Genomic DNA, 20,819 nt, shown 5'->3' on the forward strand with positions numbered 1-20,819 from the left:
TTTATTTACATAACCACTCTGAGGTAAGCATTGTTATTATCCCCATTTTAAAACTGTGGAAGCAAATTATCATCACTATCTATCCGCTTTGTCTTCTTTATTTTTTTCTATATCTTCTAACATTTTCTTTATCTTTCTATATCTTATAACTGGTTTTTTTTTTGTTTTTTTTTGTTTTTTTTTTTTTTGAGATGGAATCTCGTTCTGTCACCCAGGCTGAAGTCCAGTGGCGCTATCTCGGCTCACTGCAATCTCCGCCTACCAGGTTCAAGCAATACTCCTGCTTCAGCCTCCCGAGTAGCTGGGACTACAGGCATGGGCCACCATGCCCGGCTAATTTTTTGTATTTTTGGTAGGGACAGGGTTTCACCATTCTGGCCAGGCTGGTCTCGAACTCCTGACCTCGTGATCCACTTGCCTCAGCCTCCCAAAGTGCTGGGATTACAGGCGTGAGCCACCGCGCCTGGCCCTTCTAACATATTTTTAATTAAACCTTTTAAAATCAATATCCTCATTGTACTCTTTGCAGGACACTGTTTTTTGGGTTGGGGTGGGGGTTGTTTGTTTTTAGACAGGGTCTACTTCTGTCACCCAGTGGGGAGTGTGGTGACATGATCTCAGCTCACTGAAACCTCTTTCTCCAGGCTAAAGCTATCCTCCCACCTCAGCCTCTCAAGTAGCTGGGACTACAAGTGTGCAACCCCATACCCAGTGAATTTGTGTATTTTTTGAAGAGACTGTGGTTTCACCATGCTGACCAGGCTGGTCTTGAACTCCCGGACTCAAGCAGTCTGCCTGCCTCAGACTCCCAAAGTGTTGGGATTACAGGTGTGAGCCACCACACCCAGCCTACATTTTTAAATATTATGTAAAAAATAGAGATTTATGTAACTATTTTTGATTGACCTTATAAAGAAGTACAGTGCACTATCTAAATAATGTAAAAAGTGTTTATTTGGGTTTATAAACACTGTGCTTGAAACTTCCCAGAGTTTGTTCCTCTGTACTGTACAGCTTCCACCTCAGTTCTGTGGCTTTCACAGTCCGAACAGGCTCTCTACTGCAGGAATTAATAATTCTCTGAGTCTTGCAGCTTCCTAACTGTGGAGGCTCTGCCAAAACCCGCAGCCTCAGCTGCCCTTGTAGATTAATTATTCGTTAAGGCAGCCTCCAGTATAGGGGCTGGAAACAGGGAGGGGAGGTAATGTTTGTATAAAGTGAATTTTTTGTCTTGACTTGATTTGGGTTTTTTTTTTTTTTGCTTCCTATTAGATTACTGAGTCTCAACATTTAAGAAATTATAATACTATGGATTTTTTTAAATTTTTCATAAGTAGTAGAAAGATTCTCCTCCCATTATCCTTGCAAAGTGGGCATCTACATATCAACTGTGAATCTTTTCAGAAGTATTTCTGTAAATTATTCATTTCCAATTGCCATCAAATCCACATTATTTGCATAGTAAGACATTTCAGTAAATAAACAGACATGAGAAGTGATCATTTTTTACTGTGTTTCTCCAGGAATATGCTGAATCTTCTTAGACCCTTTTAATGTTAGGCTAGTACATGATTTTGGCTTCCTATCTATTCTTTCTTTAAAGAATAGTGGGATTTTCATTTGATTTTGCAGAAGAATTTTTAAATGGCTGCTGAAATGGCAGCAAGATAGGCATAAAGATTTATTGAACATAAGCTGCTAGCTGCTATTATTTGGCTTTAATTATCTATAAATGTAGTTTTAGAATTTTGTTTAAAATATCTGAGTTTATGCAGAAATGCACCTTATTATTGTGACATTATTTGACTCATTTTTGTAGTAGAATTAATAAATTATATTTCATTTCAGTCATAATGACCAAGCTTTAATTTGTAAATCTTAAATTCTCTAGTACCAGATTCAAGATGTTTTTTGTTATACTCTAAGCAGAGATTTAATGTTGTTGTCTGTGACTTTTACATATAGTTTCTTTAGGGAAAATTAGATTTTAGTTAAAGGTACTAACATTGCCAGAGATGTATTTTTAATGACTGACTTAACCATCTTTGCCTCCTTTCTAAACCCTTTGTTTTCTCCCTGTCCTACTCCAGGGTTGATTTACAATAAAGCCAATGAAGCTTAAGCTTTAAGACTCCCCCATTTATCTCTTCCAAATCCTAGCAGGGACCATGGTAACTTTGTATTAATTCTGTATTTGTTCTCTTAAAGAGGACCCTTCTAATTATATAAGCTTCTGTATACACAACCTCTGTATCCAGCATAGGATTGTATCTCATAAGATTCTTCTTAGTGGCACAGCAGAGAGGACCAAAAAAATGGGGGGAATAAACCTTTTTAAAATCAGAAATCATACAATTGATGTGAGGAAAAGGTTATTTTTCTCCATACAGTTTGCAAAGCTGTATCAACAGCTACCAAAGTGTCTGCTGATATATCATATATTTCATAAAACCTTACTCAATCTTCCTTAATCATCATACTGATAGGCAGATTCTCTTCAGCTTTTCAGCTCATGTACAAGTAATAGAATAGCAGGCAAAATTCAGAGAGGCAAAGACATTTACCTCTTTCACCAGCCCTGCTTTAACAGGAGTAGGAAGGTAATGTGCTGGGAGGGGACAACTTGGAATGGTCCACAAACTTGTGCTTTGGCATCAGATAGTCCTTTCATTCCCCACTCACCCCAAGCTGGTACTAGGGTAAAGCATTTGAGGCACCAAGAGTGCAAAATTTACATCTGAATCTAATAGACTACTAATTAAAAACTTACCTCCCTCACCCTCAATTCTAAAAAATTAACACCTAATGACTTTCATTGTGTTGTTTATTTGGTAAACCATTTTGTAGCAGTAGGGGCATGATGTCAAGCAGATCTCTGTCTAATCACTGAATAAATCACTTACCAGCGTTGAGATCCTGGGCAAAATAACTTCCCTGAACCTTATTTTCCCCAATTAAGAAGGCCACAGGATTAAAAAGTATATACCTATAAGGGCCTTATAATACGTAGGTACCACTGAATGTCAGCTCCTTTCCCCACAAGGTTCTTGTTTGTACATGTCCTGCAGCCATGCCGTAAGTATGGTCTGCCCAACTGGCTACTCTCACTTGATTAAAAAGTATATGATTGTCAAACTGTATTTTCAGAGAATGATGAGGAGCAAGAGGTGCTGCCATCTCTGGATAAACCTGGCTGGTACTCACAAGGGAACGCTGTCCACCTCTATGAGCTTCTGAAGAAAATGACTGGCAAACCTGAACCCAAGGTATTTCCCAGTTGAGGAGAAGTCCTCAGCGCCCACTTGCAGACATAAGCAGTTGTGAACTGCCAAATCTCTCCTCTTAATTCTTCTGCTTAAATAAGCCTTTCCTTTGTCAATGTAGAGAGGCTGTCTATCTGTGATAGAGAAGAGCAAGGATTCCAAGCAGGGCACCAGAGATTTAGGGGGTGTATGAGTGTGTATGATGCCTGTGGAATGTTATCCTGATAACAATCTATCCAAAAAGTTTTCATATATAAAAGAAACAACTGAAATTATGCTACAGACTAGCTTAAAGATACACTTGCTTTTGACAGAATGATCACATTGTTGATGTTGGACATTGGTGCATTTCTAACAGCAGAACCATTTCTTCTAAGAAAATATTTACCAGAATTTCTGTGAGCTGAGAGATCATGGGGTAACAGAGCCCTGCTCCATTGGCTGTCACCATGCCACAGTCTCCTGGGGACTCCTGAGGGTTAATGGATAGAGCAGTCTGACTTGCAGATGCTGATTCTCATATCCCTTAACTCTGTTTTCACATCTGAAAATTGAGAGGTATGGACTCAATCAATGGAGTTTTGCCTCAGACTACCTAGGGAACTTGCCAGATTCAACATGCCCAGCCCCACTCTCACAGATTCTGTTTCAACCAGTCTGGGGTTGGGCCCAGAAACTCTCTTGAAAAGTGGTTGTGATTCGCACTTTTAATAATCTCTAACCCACTATAACAAGTTGTCTCTGATACCTCACCAGTTCTACAACTGCAGGGGTCATTTTATTAATAATTGTAAACATCTATGTAAACATAGGTTCACTTCTTTAGGAAAATGGAATAAAATCACTTATTTCACCTTATGCTCTCTTCTACCTGTGAATGTGTTGTATGACTTCTTAAGACAAATCTGGCACCCTGTGAATCAAATGAGACAAGTTGATGGTCACCTGTGAGGTTATTCAAATAAGTTTAAGATGTTTATGCAGTTTTTGATTGTCATACTCTGATGCCTGTTGAGAAATTTTCTTCTTCCTTATATGAAATAAATGCCACTTTCACAATTCTGTGCCTCAAACAGCATCTGCTATCTGTCTTACAGGTTGTTTATTTTGGTGACAGCATGCATTCAGATATTTTCCCAGCTCGTCACTATAGTAATTGGGAGACAGTCCTCATCCTGGAAGAACTCAGAGGGGATGAAGGCGCGAGGAGTCAGAGGCCTGAAGGGTCAGAGCCTCTAGAGAAGAAAGGAAAATATGAGGTAAGCATTCCCTGCAGCTCTTTCCTTGAAAGAAAAATATTTATGTTTGAAAGCTAAAGTATCTTTATACTACTTGACCCCAAAATTTTCCTGGTCAGGCCGAATACCATCAAAAAAAAAAAAAAAAAAAAAAAAGACTAATAATTTGAAACTTTGTATTAATTTTATTGACTTCATGTTCCATTTGTATTGAAAGCAATAAATAATAATTCCATCCTCATTCCTTTCTAAAAAATAAATACTAAATAAGAAAATTAGACCAAGTTGTTTTTTAACTACCCTTTAGACATCATCATCATAATAGAATAGAGAGTTATTTTTATTATAGGGAAAAAATTATGTTTCTAGGTTGCTTTGTTTGGGCTAGTTTTCAGATAATAACCAATTGACCATATAAAAAGCTAGTTCTGTTTAAAATAAAGGATACTTCATAATAAGGAGGAAATATTATTCCTGTTCCAAAAATTTAATGTGTGCCCAAAGCCTATTTGTAGATTCCTACAGGGTTTCGAAGTTTTTATTTACTTAATAGACAAAAAAATTATGAGATTGAACATCAGTTAATCAACATTTTAATTATTCTGTTCTCTTGTTTCAGGGACCAAAGGCAAAGCCTTTAAATACTTCATCTAAAAAATGGGGCTCTTTTTTTATTGATTCAGTTTTGGGACTGGAAAATACAGAAGACTCCTTGGTTTATACATGGTCTTGTAAGAGAATCAGTACTTACAGCACTATTGCAATTCCAAGTATTGAAGCAATCGCAGGTAAGGGGGAAAATAACTATAAAGCTTCACCTGTTACTAGACAATAATGACCAGTACTAGAATTCTTATCGTTAAGAAAAAGAAATCTTCCCACAACATTGATTTATCTTTGGGGAAAACATCTTCTAGATATGGAACCTAGGTAATTAGGACCAGCACTTCTGTGGGAGGCAACTACAAAAGCTCAACAATTTTTTTTTAAGTCAGCTTGGAGGCATGTTATAAAATTAGGGAAGAGTTACCAAGACAAGCTGCTGAGGAGGCCCAGTAAGGTGAACCTGGCATTTGAGGCTGCTTTTCCCCCTGGGTATTTGCTGATTCTGGAGGGGGCACCACAGAGGGTGAGTGGGCCTTTCAGTAACTTCATGAATCTGCAGGAATAGGAACTGGAGGAGAGGGCCTGCCTAAGGAGGGGTGGGTCTGGTGAACTCCCTCAATCTATGTTGAGGCCCTGAAGGGCTTTACTTTAGAATAAGGATGAATTGAGAAGAAATCTCCATTTTCACAGGGACTAAAATTCAGCTTGAAATCAGTTGAATACCTAAAATTGGATTGAGGAGATTTCAGATTATTAGTGCCGCTGCACACCCGGTAGAAACAAATATAGATTATCTCTTGAGGAAGATAACATCATTCTAGGACTCAAATTATTTCTAAAAACAATTCATATAAAATTCAGTGCATAATGAAAAATATCTGGGCACATAAAGATATGAGACCACACTAACAGAAATAACCATGTTTATTATAGTCAAATACAGAAAAGGAAGGAATGAGAAATTTGGTAGATACAAAAACTATTGTATAAACTGTGGTATAAAAAGAATGGAGATTGTAGAATTTAAATATTTAAAAAATGAAATTAAGAACTTAACAGATGGATTTAACAGCGTATTAGACACAGATGAAAAGTCACTTAGTGCACTGGAAATTAGGTCAAAAGAACATATTTGGAATGAAGCAATAAGAGAAAAACCATAAAAGATACAGAAGAGAGGCTGAGACATAAAAGATATAGTGAGAAGGAGTAAGATTTCAGGTAAGATATGCACTGAATTTTATGTGAATTGTTTTTAGAAATAATTTGAGTCCTAGAATGATGTTATCTTCCTTCTGTATTCTCGGGTTTCACATTTTCAGATTCAACCAATTGTGGATAAAAATTATTCAGAGGAAAAAACAATAAAACATAGTACAACAATTTAAAATGTTACAAATTTTTAAAAATACAGTATAATAACTATTTACATAGCATTTACATTGTATTCGATATTAAGTAATCTAGTGATGAATTAAAGTATACAGGAAGATGTATGTAGGTTTAATACAAATATTATGCCATTTTTTGACTTGAGCATGCACAGGCTTTGGTATCCACAGGGGTCCCCTGCAGTTACTGAGGGGCATCTGTGATTGGAGTCCCAGGAGATGAGAGAATAAGTGAGATGAGAGAAAATGATGGGGAAAAAAATAAGCCAAAGGTTTAAGAAGCCCAAAGAAATGAAACAAAATGAATAAAAAATAAATTCAGAGTTAACTGCTAAATGCCAAAGATAATTAAATATTAAAAGCAATCAAGAGCATAAATGTAGATTAAATAACAGATTGACATCTGACTTATCAGAAACAGAGGAGAGTCAAAGACAATAGAATGATAGCTTTAAATTGCTGAAAGAAAATGATGTGAATCTTGGAATTCTATACCCAGTTAAACATTGTAAAGAATAAAAGTAAAATATTGGCCGGACGTGGTGGCTCATGCCTGTAATCCCAGCACTTTGGGAGGCCGAGGTGGGCGGATCACCTGAAGTCAGGAGTGTGAGACCAGTCTGGCCAACGTGGTGAAACCCCATCTCTATTAAAAATACAAAAATTAGCCGGGTGTGGTGGCAGGTGCCTGTAATCCCAGCTAATCGGGAGGTTGAGGCAGGAGAATTGATTGAACCCAGGAGGCAGAGGATGCAGTGAGCTGAGATCACACCACTGCACTCCAGCCTGGGCAACAGAGCAAGACTCTGTCTCAAAAAAAAAAAAAAAAAAAGTAAAATATTTTTAGACAGAGAATAATAGAGAAAATGTATGTCCAGAAACCCTAAAGGAAATAAAGATTATTATTCTCCAGGTACAATTAAAAATAATTCATGTTGGAAGACTTGAGATGCAAGAAGAATGTATATGATATAAGTATATGGTATAAGTATATGAATAAAAAATGAATGCTTACTGTTTGAAACAATAAAAATTAAAGTCCCATGGGATTTACATAGAGACTTAAAAAGCCTGACAGTAATGGCATATATATGCCAGAGTGAGGCAGCAAAAATTAACATGTTCTAACATGCTAGAATTAAACAATTAAGGATAAGACTATGTTCAGTATTGATGTCAGAAATGCATGTTGTAATCTCAAAAATAACTGTCGAGAATTGTGATGATATACTATACGAAGCTAATATGTAAAATAATTTAAGAATCTAAAAGAAAACAAAGGAGATGAGAGAATATTAAGAATCAGCAAGACGGCCAGGTGTGGTGGCTCATGCCTGTAATCCCAGCACTTTGGGAGGCCAAGGTGGGAGGATCACGAGGTCAGGAGATCAAGACCATCCTGGCTAACACTGTGAAACCCAGTCTCTACCAAAAATACAAAAAATTAGCCGGGCATGGTGGTGGACGCCTGTAGTCCCAGCTACTCAGGAGACTGAGGCAGGAGAATGGCATGAACCCGGGAGGCAGAGCTTGCAGTGAGCCGAGATCATGCCACTGCACTCCAGCCTGGGTGACAGAGCGAGACTCTGTCTCAAAAAAAAAAAAAAAAGAATCAGCAAGACAAATGGAAAGCATTTAGTAAAATGTTTAATTTAAACCTGAAGTAATTACATTAAATGTATGTGACCAAATACTCCAATTAATAGCCAATTTAAAAAAAAAATAACAATACCCAGCGGAGCACAGTGGCTCACGCCTGTAATCCTTGCACTTTGGGAGGCCGAGGCGGGCAGATCACGAGGTCAGGAGATCGAGACCATCTTGGCTAACACGGTGAAACACCCATCTCTACCAAAAAATACAAAAAATTAGCCGGGTATGGTGGCGGGCGCCTGTGGGAGGCTGAGGTAGGAGAATGGCGTGAACCCAGGAGGCGGAGCTTGCAGTGAGCCGAGATTGCACCACTGCACTCCAGCCTGGGCGACAGAGCAAGACTCTGTCTCAAAATAAAAATAAAAAAATAAAAATAACAATACCCAATTATAGGTTGTTTATAAGAGATATATCTGAGACATAAGGATTCAGAAAGTTTAAATATCAAAAGATGGACGAAATAATACCATGCTAACAGGAACCAAAAAAAAAAAAGAGAGAGTGGCTGCATTAATATGAAACAAAGTAGATATTAAGGGGAAAAATGATTAGCATGAGAGAGATCACTTTATAATTATAAACTCTTAGTTCTCAGAAATATATAACTGCCAGTCGAAGATACTCACAAAGTCCCCTCTCCTCTCTCAGGTCAGAACTTAATCGCTCCATTTTCACAATACCAAGAAAATGCCTAAAAAATAATCCACTCTTCTTTATAGAGGCATATGCTTTCCGCTTGGATTCTTAGTTTCCAAATTTCCTTCAGCATTTGGCAAAGGGTTTGAGGAGACAACCAGCAGAGTCCAGTTCTCTGACCCTTCCTTTACAGTGGTCCTAGCCCCTCAATTTTTGTCTCTGCAGCCCTGCAAGACTGTCAAAATCTCAACTGGTTTTTCTGCTGCTTGTAGTAGCCCCTACCACCAGCCAGAATTCCAGCACCAGAGGAGAAAAGCTGAGGCTTAGTGTTAGCTCCTCTCTCTGCTGGTTCCTCCTTCCCAGGAATTGTGCCTCAAGTCTTGGTTGCCTCTTTAGCTCTCTGGTGACTTCAGTCTCATGTTTATATTTTATCCAGATTTTCTAGTTGAAGTTAGAAGTCTAGTTAATTTTTTTGAACTTCCGATTCTTCTTCCTTAAATTGAAGAAAGTTGCCATGTTGTATGTATTAAAATTCTTATTTTTTTTTTTTTGAGGCGGAGTCTTGCTCTGTCGCCCAGGCTGGAGTGCAGTGGCACGATCTCGGCTCACTGCAAGCTCTGCCTCCCGGGTTTACGCCATTCTCCTGCCTCAGCTTCCTGAGTAGCTGGGACTACAGGTGCCCGCCAAATTTTTTGTTTTTTAGTACAGACAGGGTTTCACCGTGTTAGCCAGGATGGTCTCGATCTCCTGACCTTGTGATCCACCCGCCTCGGCCTCCCAAAGTGTTGGGATTACAGGCGTGAGCCACCACGCCCAGCCTAAAATTCTTATTTAGCTAAGCATTTGAAGATTATTCTTAGTAACCCTCTTCCTGTGACTATGAAGAAGATTATTAGGTCTCATTCACCAGTTACATGATCCTCTGAAGAGGGCCTGGGAGATTTTTTTTAAATTTTTATTCAGATAAGCTTTCATATTTTTGTATTAACTTCTGTGCAGAGCATTAAAATTAAACTCACTAGAGCTCTGGGGATGATTTGAGATATCTCTAAATGTGATTTGACTTAAACATTATTATAAATTGCATAGGGAAATATATCTAACTCTTCATCCTAAGTGACCTTTGATAGACCTTTTCTGTAATATGGGAGAAAGAATAAAATTAAATTGTTTTAAATGAGATAGGAAGTGAAAAATAGCCTGGTACATCCCTTTGCCTCTTAAAACCTTTTTATATTCAAGTAATGTTTCTATGTTAGTGGATATTCTGCTAGACATGGTTATCTCATTCACATTTAAATGCCTAGAAGCCTTTTTTATAGCTGTTGTAAAAGTTTGTTTATTAGCCATATATATTACAATGGTGGTTGGTTTATACACATTTTTAACCTTATAATAATAGCTACACACAGACCTACTGAAGGAGCAAAAGAAATATTAAAATTTTACAAGTCTAAAAAATAAGTTTTATTATCAGTGAATATCAAGTTTTGATTTGTTTATGAAAGGCATTCAGAGGCCTGTGCAGTAATTAAATTTTTTTTTTTCCTCCCCAGAATTACCTCTGGACTACAAATTTACAAGATTCTCTTCAAGCAATTCAAAAACAGCTGGCTACTATCCAAATCCTCCACTGGTCTTATCAAGTGATGAGACACTGATATCCAAATAAGTTGTCTTTACTGAAAAATGAAGTGAAGACCCATATATGCAGTTAAAAAAAAAAAAAGTTAATTTTCAAAAAATACTGTAAAAGACTTTAAGGAATGAGTTTTATTGACCAGTAAGTTGATATTTGCCCATAGGTCTCCTTTCTATAAATCATCTTGATGTTTAACAACTCTTATTATATTAAAATCTCAGTATCCTAAAACTTAGAACCTTATTGATATTTTCTATACAGTAGTTTTGTGATTAGAATTCACCTGGGGACACACACTCACACACACAGTCACTTTTACACATATGCCTAGTCCAGTGGTTCTGAAAGTGTGATCCATAGACTAATAGCATAGCATTACCTGAGAACTTGATAATGCATATTTGCAGGCCCCACCCAAAACCTGCTGAATCAGAAGCTCTGAGAGTAAGGCCTACCAATCTGTGGTGTAACAAGCCCATCAGGTGATTCTGATTTACAGTACAGTCTGAGACCCACTGGCTAGAACATATCCTCCAGAGACTTGGCTTAACTGGTCTGGGTAAATATGGCTGAGCGTTGTTATCTTTTGTTATCTTTTATATGCCCTAGGAAATTGCAGCCAGAATTGAAAACCAACTGATCTATACCAGTTCTTTCAATTAATAGTCAAGAACACTGAGTCCAGTGAGATTAAGTGATTTTTGCAGGCTATGAGGTTTTATGCTATTCCTGTGTTCTCCAAAACAAGAAAATAAAAAGACATGATTTATTCTCTGTTCATACAGCAAGTATGGAACAGAGATGATCTAGAAGTCAACTATCTCAACCTCCATTGTTACCCACTAGGTTTTTTTCTAATAATGTTAAAGGCTATTTAATTTATTTAATCAACTTTCAGCATTACATTCTCAGTTGGGGACAAAAATTGGTTCTTGGGGTGAAAAAATATTAGATATGGATTGTGGACTTCCAAAATCATCCTATCCAACAAAATCTTATTCCTTAGTATTAATTTATCTCATTGGGAAGAAATTTGTAGTTAAAACCATTTAATTTAATTTGAATTTAATTTCTGTAATTGGGAAGGAGGGTAATAATGAACAAAAAGTTTGAGAAAAAAATGCTTTAATGGGTTTTACAGGCATGCTATAATCCAGGACTGTGGTGTTCTGTGTGCTATGTATGGTCATATTAGTAGCTATTTGTTGCAAGATACTTGAAGCCAAATGTTTGCAGTATAGGTTCCTGGCTACTGTTTATGCTTTGATTTCACTCTGTCTATCATGGGCAGTATTAGCAAACACACTGGTTTTCACTATCTGGTTTACCAACAGTATCATTATTTTACCTGGATTGAAGTGCAGAATTTGGCATATCGATGCATGCAATGGAAAGAAAAAATAATTGTTAAAATTTGTAAATGTTCAGCTAAATCTCAGATATCCTGTGGGATGAGTATCTCAGGGTAAGTAAAAACAAACAAACAAAAAAAATCACTGAAATTTTTCCCTCACAGTCAGTAGCTTTGTTTGATATTTAACAATAAGTATATGGTGATATACTTGAAATTTATGTCCAGAATGTCACTGGAATATTACAATGAGCATAAATAATCAAGCTTAGGACTAAATGAAAGATACTATCTCATGTATGCTTTAAATAGAGAATTTATTTCTTTTAAAAATAAAGCTATTTTTCCTTATCCATGTTTATTCTGTAAATGGCAAATAATACATCTTTAAATGCTTATGAACTACTGTTAATATGAAAAATGAGAACTCCAAAATAAGAAATAATTGCACTTTTTGGGCCACTGAGTAGTGGCGGGGGTTCAGGAGGCAGAATTCAGTTGTCAGAAGTACTAGTCTTCCCTTTATCATTCTACCTAAAGACCCTGAACAAGTTACCACCAAATTTGGCTTCATTTTTTTCCATCTTATGAAAGGAAAAGCTTAGTTTATTTCTAAATTTCCTTCCTTTCTGTCAGTATTTCTTCTAATGAATGTGTTTTTCTGTAATTAGAAAGACTATAATTAGGCTTTTTAAATTTGTATTTCATTGTTTCTAAACAGTGCCAATGTTTCTGATTGGATATGAAGATTAAAAATAATCCAAATCCATAAAAATTAAAAAGAAAATATTAAAGAAGTTATATGAAGCAAAACAATTGTATAAATGGACAGAAGACGTGTAATATTTGCATATAGGCAAACATTCATAATCTAAAGGACACCTAAAAATAGATGTAAGCGAGCAGAGGTTTTCTTTGCTGGCCACTGTTTATCACATCAGCAGAGGAAAGATCTGAATGGCTCAGTGACCAAATCTTTCGTCAGAATCTGGTATTTGGAATACTGAGGTAGTAAAAACTTTATCTGAACCATGAATTGCAATCTAAAATCAACTTCTGAGTTTGTGTAAACTCTAAACTGAAATCGAGTATTATTTCCCCACCAATATTCATATCCAAAAATAATTTTAAATACACACACACACACTTTTAGTGAACTGGTTTGAATGAAAATAAATTTGTATAATTATTTTATATAACAAATCAGCATAAAATGGAAGATCAAACTGCCTCTCTAGATATAATAACCTTGACTGAATGTTAGAAATACATGGACAGCTTTTTAAAATCTTCAGTGTTGGAGTAACAGTCCCTTACATCTTTTCAGCCTCTTGAGTACAAGAAGACTATCATAAGAGTTAGTTCCAGATTGGTGCAAGACTGGAATACACCTGACTGCTTTTATTAAAGCCATGAGGGCATACCAAGTAATTCACGCAGTATGGTCTTATTGCCACCCTTGAAAATCCCTGGGCATGGTCCAGTCCACATACAATGAATTCAGAAAGGTGTCTCTTGTTGGTCTCTAGAACTATCCTCAGAAATAATCGTAAAACAGTGGTCATGAGTGCTGACTCCTCACTAGGCTACTTCATGTACATTATCTTGTTTACTCTCTCTAGCAACCATATGAGATGTATATAATTATTAAATTGTACAGATGGGAAAATTGAAATTCAGAGAGATTAAATACAATGCTTGCTCTATGTTACACTGTTACTAAGAGAGCAATACATGAACCCAAGTTTGATCCTCAAAATCACACTTTTAATTACTTGATACATAATGTCTTCCAATATTGAATCTAGACTAGGGCAAATTCTCAGCCCAAAACCATACTTCAATTTAGCAATAATGTCATGCTAGGACATGAGAGGGATTAAAAGTGAAGACACAGCCTCTATCTTTAAGTAATTCATAATTTAGCCAAATATATTAAATATCTGTAATATAAAACTTACCTAGGAAAGTAAAATAGAGATCCAAGAATCAGGAGTCCTAAAGCATATAATGAGTCTGTTACTCTTGGAAGCCACACATGTCAAGATCATCAGTAAGCAGGCCTACTCTTTCTTCATATTCTGGGTTAATGTTCACCTTGACTGGTTGGTAAATTTCCCTCACTGGTGCTGAAGTAACCAAAATGGAGAAGGAGTGATGAAAACTCATCTTTGAGTAAACTTTGTGGGAAATAGTATACCTGGGCCTATAGAGAAGTTGGGTCATTCCTTAGAACGACAACTAGAAAAGTATATAGACTGCTTGCCAATCAGTTTGTTGTACCATGTACCTGTTCACAGACTCTTTTCAAAAAACAAGTTTATTTTACTTTTTTTGGTACTTTGGTCATGTTGTTTCCTTGGTAAAGATCAAAGTTTAATAAAGCTTAACAAAGTTTAATAAAGAAAAGAAATAAATCACTATCTAAATGTGTTAAAAGCAATCACCAAGTTTAATCAATTAAAAAATAAATATTCTCTTAACAGAAATGTCAGCGGTTCCTTACAATGCTTAGCAGCTAAATTCCATGAGTATAATGTTTAATGTCTTTTTGGTACATTAAATATTCAGTGCCTTTGATGAAGGGAACAAACTGATAATTTCATTCATGTGCAGCAAACATCAAGGTTACATAAGTAAATTCAAATGTGTTAATCTGTAACTGTATGGAATCCTGTATTAAACCAAGTGATAAAATGTACCCTTCTCAAAGGCTATTCATGAATGATTAAGCATAACCTTCAACTGAGGCGTGAATACTCATGTGTCAATAGGGTTTTTGTTAACATTTGTATGCCAAATTTATTACGATAGCTGTGATAGAGTAGAAGTTATGCTAGCTTGAAATCAGAAAACTCAACAGTGAGACTTGCATCTTAGGCAGTTTACTTCCACTTTCTGGACCTCTGTTTTCTCAACTATTTAAATGGAAATAATAAAACTTGTGTTGCAAGGATTATCAAAGTAATATGTGCACTTCGAAGTGCCTGACATATCTCAGATCTTTTGAGGAGATTGTGAAGCCAGGGAATACGTCACTGAAACAAGATCAAATATCCAGGTCTTAAATTGTGATTCTCTAGGACAGGAACTCAATAATTAAAAATATAGGTAAGGGTTTGTTTTGGTTTTTGTTTGTTTGTTAATGATGAAAACATTTAAGGACGCTTGAGTTAACTGGAGATAAAGCAGCAGCACCAGGAGTAATGGAGAGAAGGGCCTGATAAGAAGGTCAGAGAAGCCTTTTATAAGCGTCTGGCTTGTGCTGAATGCCCAGAAATGGAAGCGCAAGGAAATTGTTGTGTGAGGACCAGGGAAATTATGCAGTGTCACCACTACTCACAAGGATTATGGCCTGAGAAGACTAAAATGATACTTCTTAGGTGACCAGAAGATGGTGGAACTTCTTAACTGGTTTGGAGGTCCACATAAAGAATAATTGAGGTCTAGAATTAAGGAAGAAAAAGCAATACAAAGAAATGGAGCAGGGCTATAGCAGTGAACCAATTGGTTGGTAAGTGAAACCTGTAAGATGCCTAATTGAGTAATTTAATGACTAATTTTATTAGGCTAAACAGAACAGAAACCATGCTAATCTGTAACAAATAAGTGGTGCCAGCCTATTAGAGTGAATGCTATTGGTTAGACTAAAGCAGATAATAAACCAAGTGTAGGAAAAATGACATTTTCTGATTACGTCCAGAACAGGCATAGAAAAGGTATAATAAAGTTTGAAACAGGTGGCTGACAGTGCAGAAATCAATCACTAAACTGAAAAGGTAAAATGAACATTGTTAGAGGAATTTAGGATTAAGACGGATGTAGAGCTTGCAGAAGAAAACCTAGCTCTCTAATACTTAAAGTTCTCCAGCCCTAGAAAAAAATACCTCAGCAAGAAATTGCAAGTAATAATTGCACCAAGAGTCAGCACCTATTTAACTGTATGTTTAAGTTTCTAACTCAAATGAGAAATTTTGGGCCATTTTTGTCAAATTTTTGCTCAGATGGCTACAAATACTTGGCAATTCATTTTCACAGATTTTGCAGCATCCACAAAGCCCTCCTTACTGCAGAGAATGCAGAGGTATTTATCCAATAAACCTTCATGTAATTGCTGCTATACAGCACAACTATCATTACTGGTAATTAAAGTTGTGATACCTGGTATCATTTGTCTCTAGACATTTTATTTCATATTTTCTTGGTATTCTTTTTAAAACGACACACTGGTGTAAGAAAAGAATGTAAGTAGCACTCACAGAATACACAATAATTAATTCTTCCAAAAGTCTATCTTAAGCTTATTAGATCTCGGAAGGCACAGTTAATAATAAATGTAATGAACAAGGATGCTGCATAGACAAGTTTTCCACTGAAAACAATATTTTAAGTGATACTATATGGTGCTTCAATTACCATCAAAAACTGCACTGGTTATATAGAAAAAATAATGCTCATGAGTATGCAGTTGCAGTTGGGCTCCTATTTACCATTTTTCAGGTGAAAAATCTTGGAAGGTTTGGTGGCTGTTGCCTTTTTTTTTTTTTTTTAAACTTTCAGGATGATAGTTACTGGTATCATTTGATAACTTTAATGATTTCCCAACCTTAAATTAACCTAGACAACACAGAATTTTTTTATTTTTATTTTTTGATGAAAACAAGAAATACGTTAGTGACACTTTATTTTTCCTTCAAGCACATAGGAGAAGACAAAAGTACTAATGATCATTGAGTTTGACAGAGAAATTCCACTAGTACTTATACTGCTTAGGAACATAAATGTCAAGTACATTACTAGGGCAAGAAATACCAGGTAAGACAACAGAGTCATATTTTTCTTTTTGAGGTTATTTTCACAAGACATAGCAATAATTTGTAAAATATTCAGGCTACTGAAAGATCACATTCAAATTATATTTCTAAGAATAGAGCCATATATGAACAGAGAGCAAAACAAGCTAATACATTAATGTATATTCACTGAAGTCTTCATACTGCACAGGACACAAATTTGGTATTTTTGCACATGTTGTCAATTATAAGCAAAAAGCAGGCCTGTAAACATCAATTTTGTCATAGGCTGAAATGGAGGAAGGAAATGGATTTTACTCAAAAACAGTGACATAAGGAGCATATACCATTAATCTTCCACACATATAAAGGTCACTCCTAGGATAATCGAGAGAAAACATCCAGACTTACATTGTGTTTACCAAAATCTACTGGTGAATTCAAGGACTTAGGAAAAATTGAAGGAAAATCTTCCTCCAAGCATGCTATTTAAACCCCAGCCCCTCTTCCCTGGAGAGCACCTCAGGGGCCTCCCCTGCCACCCCTGATCCTGCAGGGTCTTTCCTGTGGGCCTTTCCAAACCCACTCCACAGCAGGCTCATTTCTGCTCTGGACTTTACTCAGTTTCCCAACCTCGACTAACCTCTCCACTGCATGTGTTCAGACCTCCTAAACCCTCAGGGAGCTTAGGGCAAGGCCTTCAAAACCAAAGGGGAAAAGGGTGATGGTGGATGGTCTTTATCACCACACATGATCATAACTAAGACAGCCTTGACAGCATCACTGTCCCACCTACTGGAACTTGTCCCTGAAAATCCACATAGATGCTACACGTCCCCTTATTCCCTACAAGGAGGCTGGAGATCTTCCACAATGCAGGCTGCAGCCTGCTTCTTCATTTGTTAGGAGCAGGGAAGGAAATGCAGAAACTGAGAAATGAGAGCCAAGAAAGCCAGGCAGTAGGATGGAGACCCAAGGGACATCAGGGCAAGAACAAAATAGTACAAAGGAGAAGAGTGACCTACAAAATGCTACCCTAGGGTCATTTCCAAGCGGTCCAAGGGCCAAAAAAGAATTTCCATCTTTAGAAAAGTGGAGTGAAGCTAAGTTTTGGTTGCCTTTGCTCACATCCTGTTCAGGACCCGTCCTGAACCCATCACTGTGAGGCCCTTCTCTCTCCAGCTTCTCAAACTAAAAGCTCAAGAAATACACAGGTTTTGGTAGAATGGATGGGGTAAAAAGATAAAGATGTCAAAATCTGCCTAATTTAACTCTGCCTATAACTAAACAATTAACCTATAGGTCTCCCTTTGAAACTTTCAGACCTTGCTAAAACAAGTGGGGTGGAGGAATAAGGGCAATAAGAGATCTGGAGCCCATTTAATCATAAACTTTCTGAACACAATAAGGGAAAGAACAAATTAAACAAAAAGCATGCTTTGCCAGTTTTGTTTTCTGTTAATAAGCTAAAACTGCTTCAGAGTGAAAGGGAAGAAGGGATGGAAGGGAGAGGGGGAGGGAGGGGGCAGCGAGGGGGAGGGGGAGGGAGAGAAAGAAAGAGACAGAGAGAGAGGCATAACAAGTCTCATATTCCAGAAATATCTCTTCCTCAATGCCCCAACTCTGGCAACTTTTGTCATGTTCAGAGTGGGTGCAGGCGGGGAAAAGAGGAAATGCCTAAAGAAGTTGCTCAGATTAAGGATGGTTTGTTGGCTAAGAGTCAGAAAGACTAAGCTGGATGGGACTGCATTCCAGCCTTGCTTTGGGCACTGTCACATATGACTGCCTATCCTGGTGGTAGGGGGTGTTCCTGTGAGCTCCCTGGGAGCTACGTCTACAGATAGTTCCTGATGAGGCAGACAACAGTGGCCTAAGCAAAGTTCAACCAGAAGGTGAGAGCAAGTAGGGGTGGGCTATAGCACAGGCTTCATACTCACCAGTAGCTGGTCATGATGTAGAGTAACCAAAGGTACAGGAAAACCAATGTGATAACATAGAACACTTTTCATCTATTACCTCATTCACGCCTAGCAGTCACCCATCAGCCACCAGCTTGTTCTATCAGATAATCAGTAGGGTGGATGGCACAAGCCCAGGAAGGCAGCTGGGATCCAGTTGGTGGTAGTCTGGAATGTCCAATTTGGGTTGATGGCCAGGTTAAGATAACAGTTTTGTCTTGCAGTGGTAATACCCAAAGAGCTTACCATAAGTACATGGGTATCAGGACACAGCCAGCATAAAGTATGAAGCCCAATCAGTTATTTGTGAAGATGTATCAAGATTCTTTGTGGTACAGAACCACTTAAACTGGGAGAAGACCATGGTCACAGACAGGGTCCAAGCCATGCAAAGAAAGGCAGTATGGTACACTATATCTGTAGTATCATACACTTGGCATAGAAGCCGTAGAAGGCCATGCACTTGAAACATGTTAACACAATGCAGAAAAGCATGAAGGCTCAGAGGAAGAATGGCATAGGCAGGTAAGCCAACAATCTTGCAACCGATTACTGAAGATTTAGAAGAACCAAAGGAAAAGATAATCCACAGTATGAAGAGAAAGCAGACGGAAGACTGCATGCTGTTGGCCAAGCATAGGTCCAAGAGGAGGTGGTAAGGAAACTTGTGCAGAAGCTTCTCACAGGACAGAGATTAGCCAGACTGGAACCTGAAGGATCTGGCGCTCTCCACTGGCTGCCTTGGTGGGCCTCGAATTCCTCTACGGGGCCCTTCACCCATCAGGTAGTATTGTAGGGGATTGGGCCACAGTTCTCCTTTGATAATCTCTGCAATTCTGTCGAATTCTAGAAGGCTGTGGTCTGAGAACCAGTTGAAGAAACTAGGGATAGTGTTTCCTTCCCGGTTTCTGTGGATATGAGCCTGGGGGTCTTGGCCTCGGTGCCAGCGGATTGGAGTGGAAAGAGACACCACCCGGCCAGAGGATCTGCGTTCATATTCCTTGACAAGCCCCTCATTTCGGAAGTAGGGGTTGCCCTGAAAGATGAACTTGAATTTGCAGCCTGCTCTGGGGTGTTTAAGCTCCTCCACCTCCAAATTGATCATGTACCTCAGCATGTCTTCATCTTGGCCACTGATCATAGGTGACAGCTGGGGGTGGTTTCGAAAGGCAGTAACCCAGAAACCTGGGATATTCTGGATAATGAAACTTCTGCGCTGCATGTGGAGCCTTCGCATGCGGCCAAACTTGCGCTCAAGCTGAAGGAAGGCCCTGTCAGCCTGGGCATTTACGTTTGACAACTCTTGATCGATGGCCTCCAGCGAGTCCATGCAGTTATTGATCTTCGGGGCCCTGGGCCGTATCTCCTCTTTCACCCCTCCTGCCACCTTTTTTTCCTTCTGCACTACCTTCTTTTCCTCCATCACCGCCCCTGCTTCTCCCTCCTTTTCCACTGCTGCTGAGATGGCGCACTTTTTAGTCGTCACTTCCTTGGCCTTCTTCCCGGCTATCATCTGAGACCCCAACCCCCCTGCGCCACAGGCTTCTAGAGCCTTCTGCCCAGCAGGGCCACGGGGCTCTGCAAGCTGACAGCCATTTTTCTGCCTGCTGTCAGCAGCCTCGGTGGCAGAGGCTGCTTCCAGACCTTTCGTGGAAGGCGGAGCATCCTCCTGCCCGGCTTTGGTCGCTGCACCGCCGCGACTCCCGGCAACCGGGACGCGGAGCGCGGGGCCACGGTCAACAGGATCCTGGGATGCACCTCCCTCCGCAACGGTCTCCAGGCTGCCCCCACCTGTGTTCGCCATCACCTGTGTCGCCTCGGTTTCTTCATGGAGCCCTTGGCACTGGTCTAGGTCCGTATCTCCTGAGGCATGGTCGGGAGCAGCCAGGCCGCCGGTTTGGGCGAAAGGGAGCTTGTTGCCGCCATCCAGGCCGCTCATTTTGGAAGAAGTTAGACTAGCGGGAGAAGGGAGAAGGAGAGTTCCTGGTCCTCCGCAGCGGCCGAGCTCTGCCCGAAACGTCTAGCACTACCCCTCTTTTACTCTCGGTGGTGCTACCATGGCAACTGGTGATGTCAGGGCGGTAGCGTCCTAACGTCGCGCGAGAACTCTCTGCGCCGGTGACTACGCTTATCAATCCATCGTATTCCTTTGTCTTCTTGTTACAAAAAGAATTTCATCAGTCTGGAAGGGGAGTTTTACTTACGTAAATGAATGTAGACCAGACTCAAGCATGTTAGAACTGTGTTAATGTGGATTTCTAAGCCTCTGAATGAATTTCTAAGGCACC

At 38.7% G+C, this 20,819-nt stretch overlaps 2 protein-coding genes across 2 annotated transcripts in view; one reads left to right on the forward strand and one right to left on the reverse strand.

Moving 5' to 3' along the window:
- The window catches only part of NT5DC1 (5'-nucleotidase domain containing 1), a 144,321-nt gene extending 128,377 nt beyond the window's left edge, over positions 1 to 15,944 (forward strand). The window contains exons 9-12 of the mRNA XM_030809593.1: positions 3,148 to 3,266; positions 4,361 to 4,522; positions 5,121 to 5,289; positions 10,344 to 15,944. Of these exons, the coding sequence (XP_030665453.1) occupies positions 3,148 to 3,266; positions 4,361 to 4,522; positions 5,121 to 5,289; positions 10,344 to 10,459 (566 nt within the window). The 3' untranslated portion in view covers positions 10,460 to 15,944. The remainder of the gene's footprint in view (positions 1 to 3,147; positions 3,267 to 4,360; positions 4,523 to 5,120; positions 5,290 to 10,343) is intronic.
- Positions 15,945 to 16,416: 472 nt separating this feature from the next.
- On the reverse strand, positions 16,417 to 20,603 carry TSPYL4 (TSPY like 4). Its single transcript, XM_003255602.3, has one exon. It carries the CDS (start codon positions 20,468 to 20,470, stop codon positions 19,226 to 19,228), a length of 1,245 nt encoding a protein of 414 aa, XP_003255650.2. The 5' UTR covers positions 20,471 to 20,603; the 3' UTR covers positions 16,417 to 19,225.
- Between the last annotated feature and the right edge of the window lie 216 nt (positions 20,604 to 20,819).

Source organism: Nomascus leucogenys, chromosome 3, assembly GCF_006542625.1.
Source record: "Nomascus leucogenys isolate Asia chromosome 3, Asia_NLE_v1, whole genome shotgun sequence".
In the NCBI taxonomy this organism is placed as follows: domain Eukaryota; kingdom Metazoa; phylum Chordata; class Mammalia; order Primates; family Hylobatidae; genus Nomascus; species Nomascus leucogenys.

What these genes read in the sequence shown, in the direction of transcription:
- TSPYL4 (XM_003255602.3), bottom strand. Translation starts at nt 20,470, where the DNA reads ATGAGCGGCCTGGATGGCGGCAACAAGCTCCCTTTCGCCCAAACCGGC.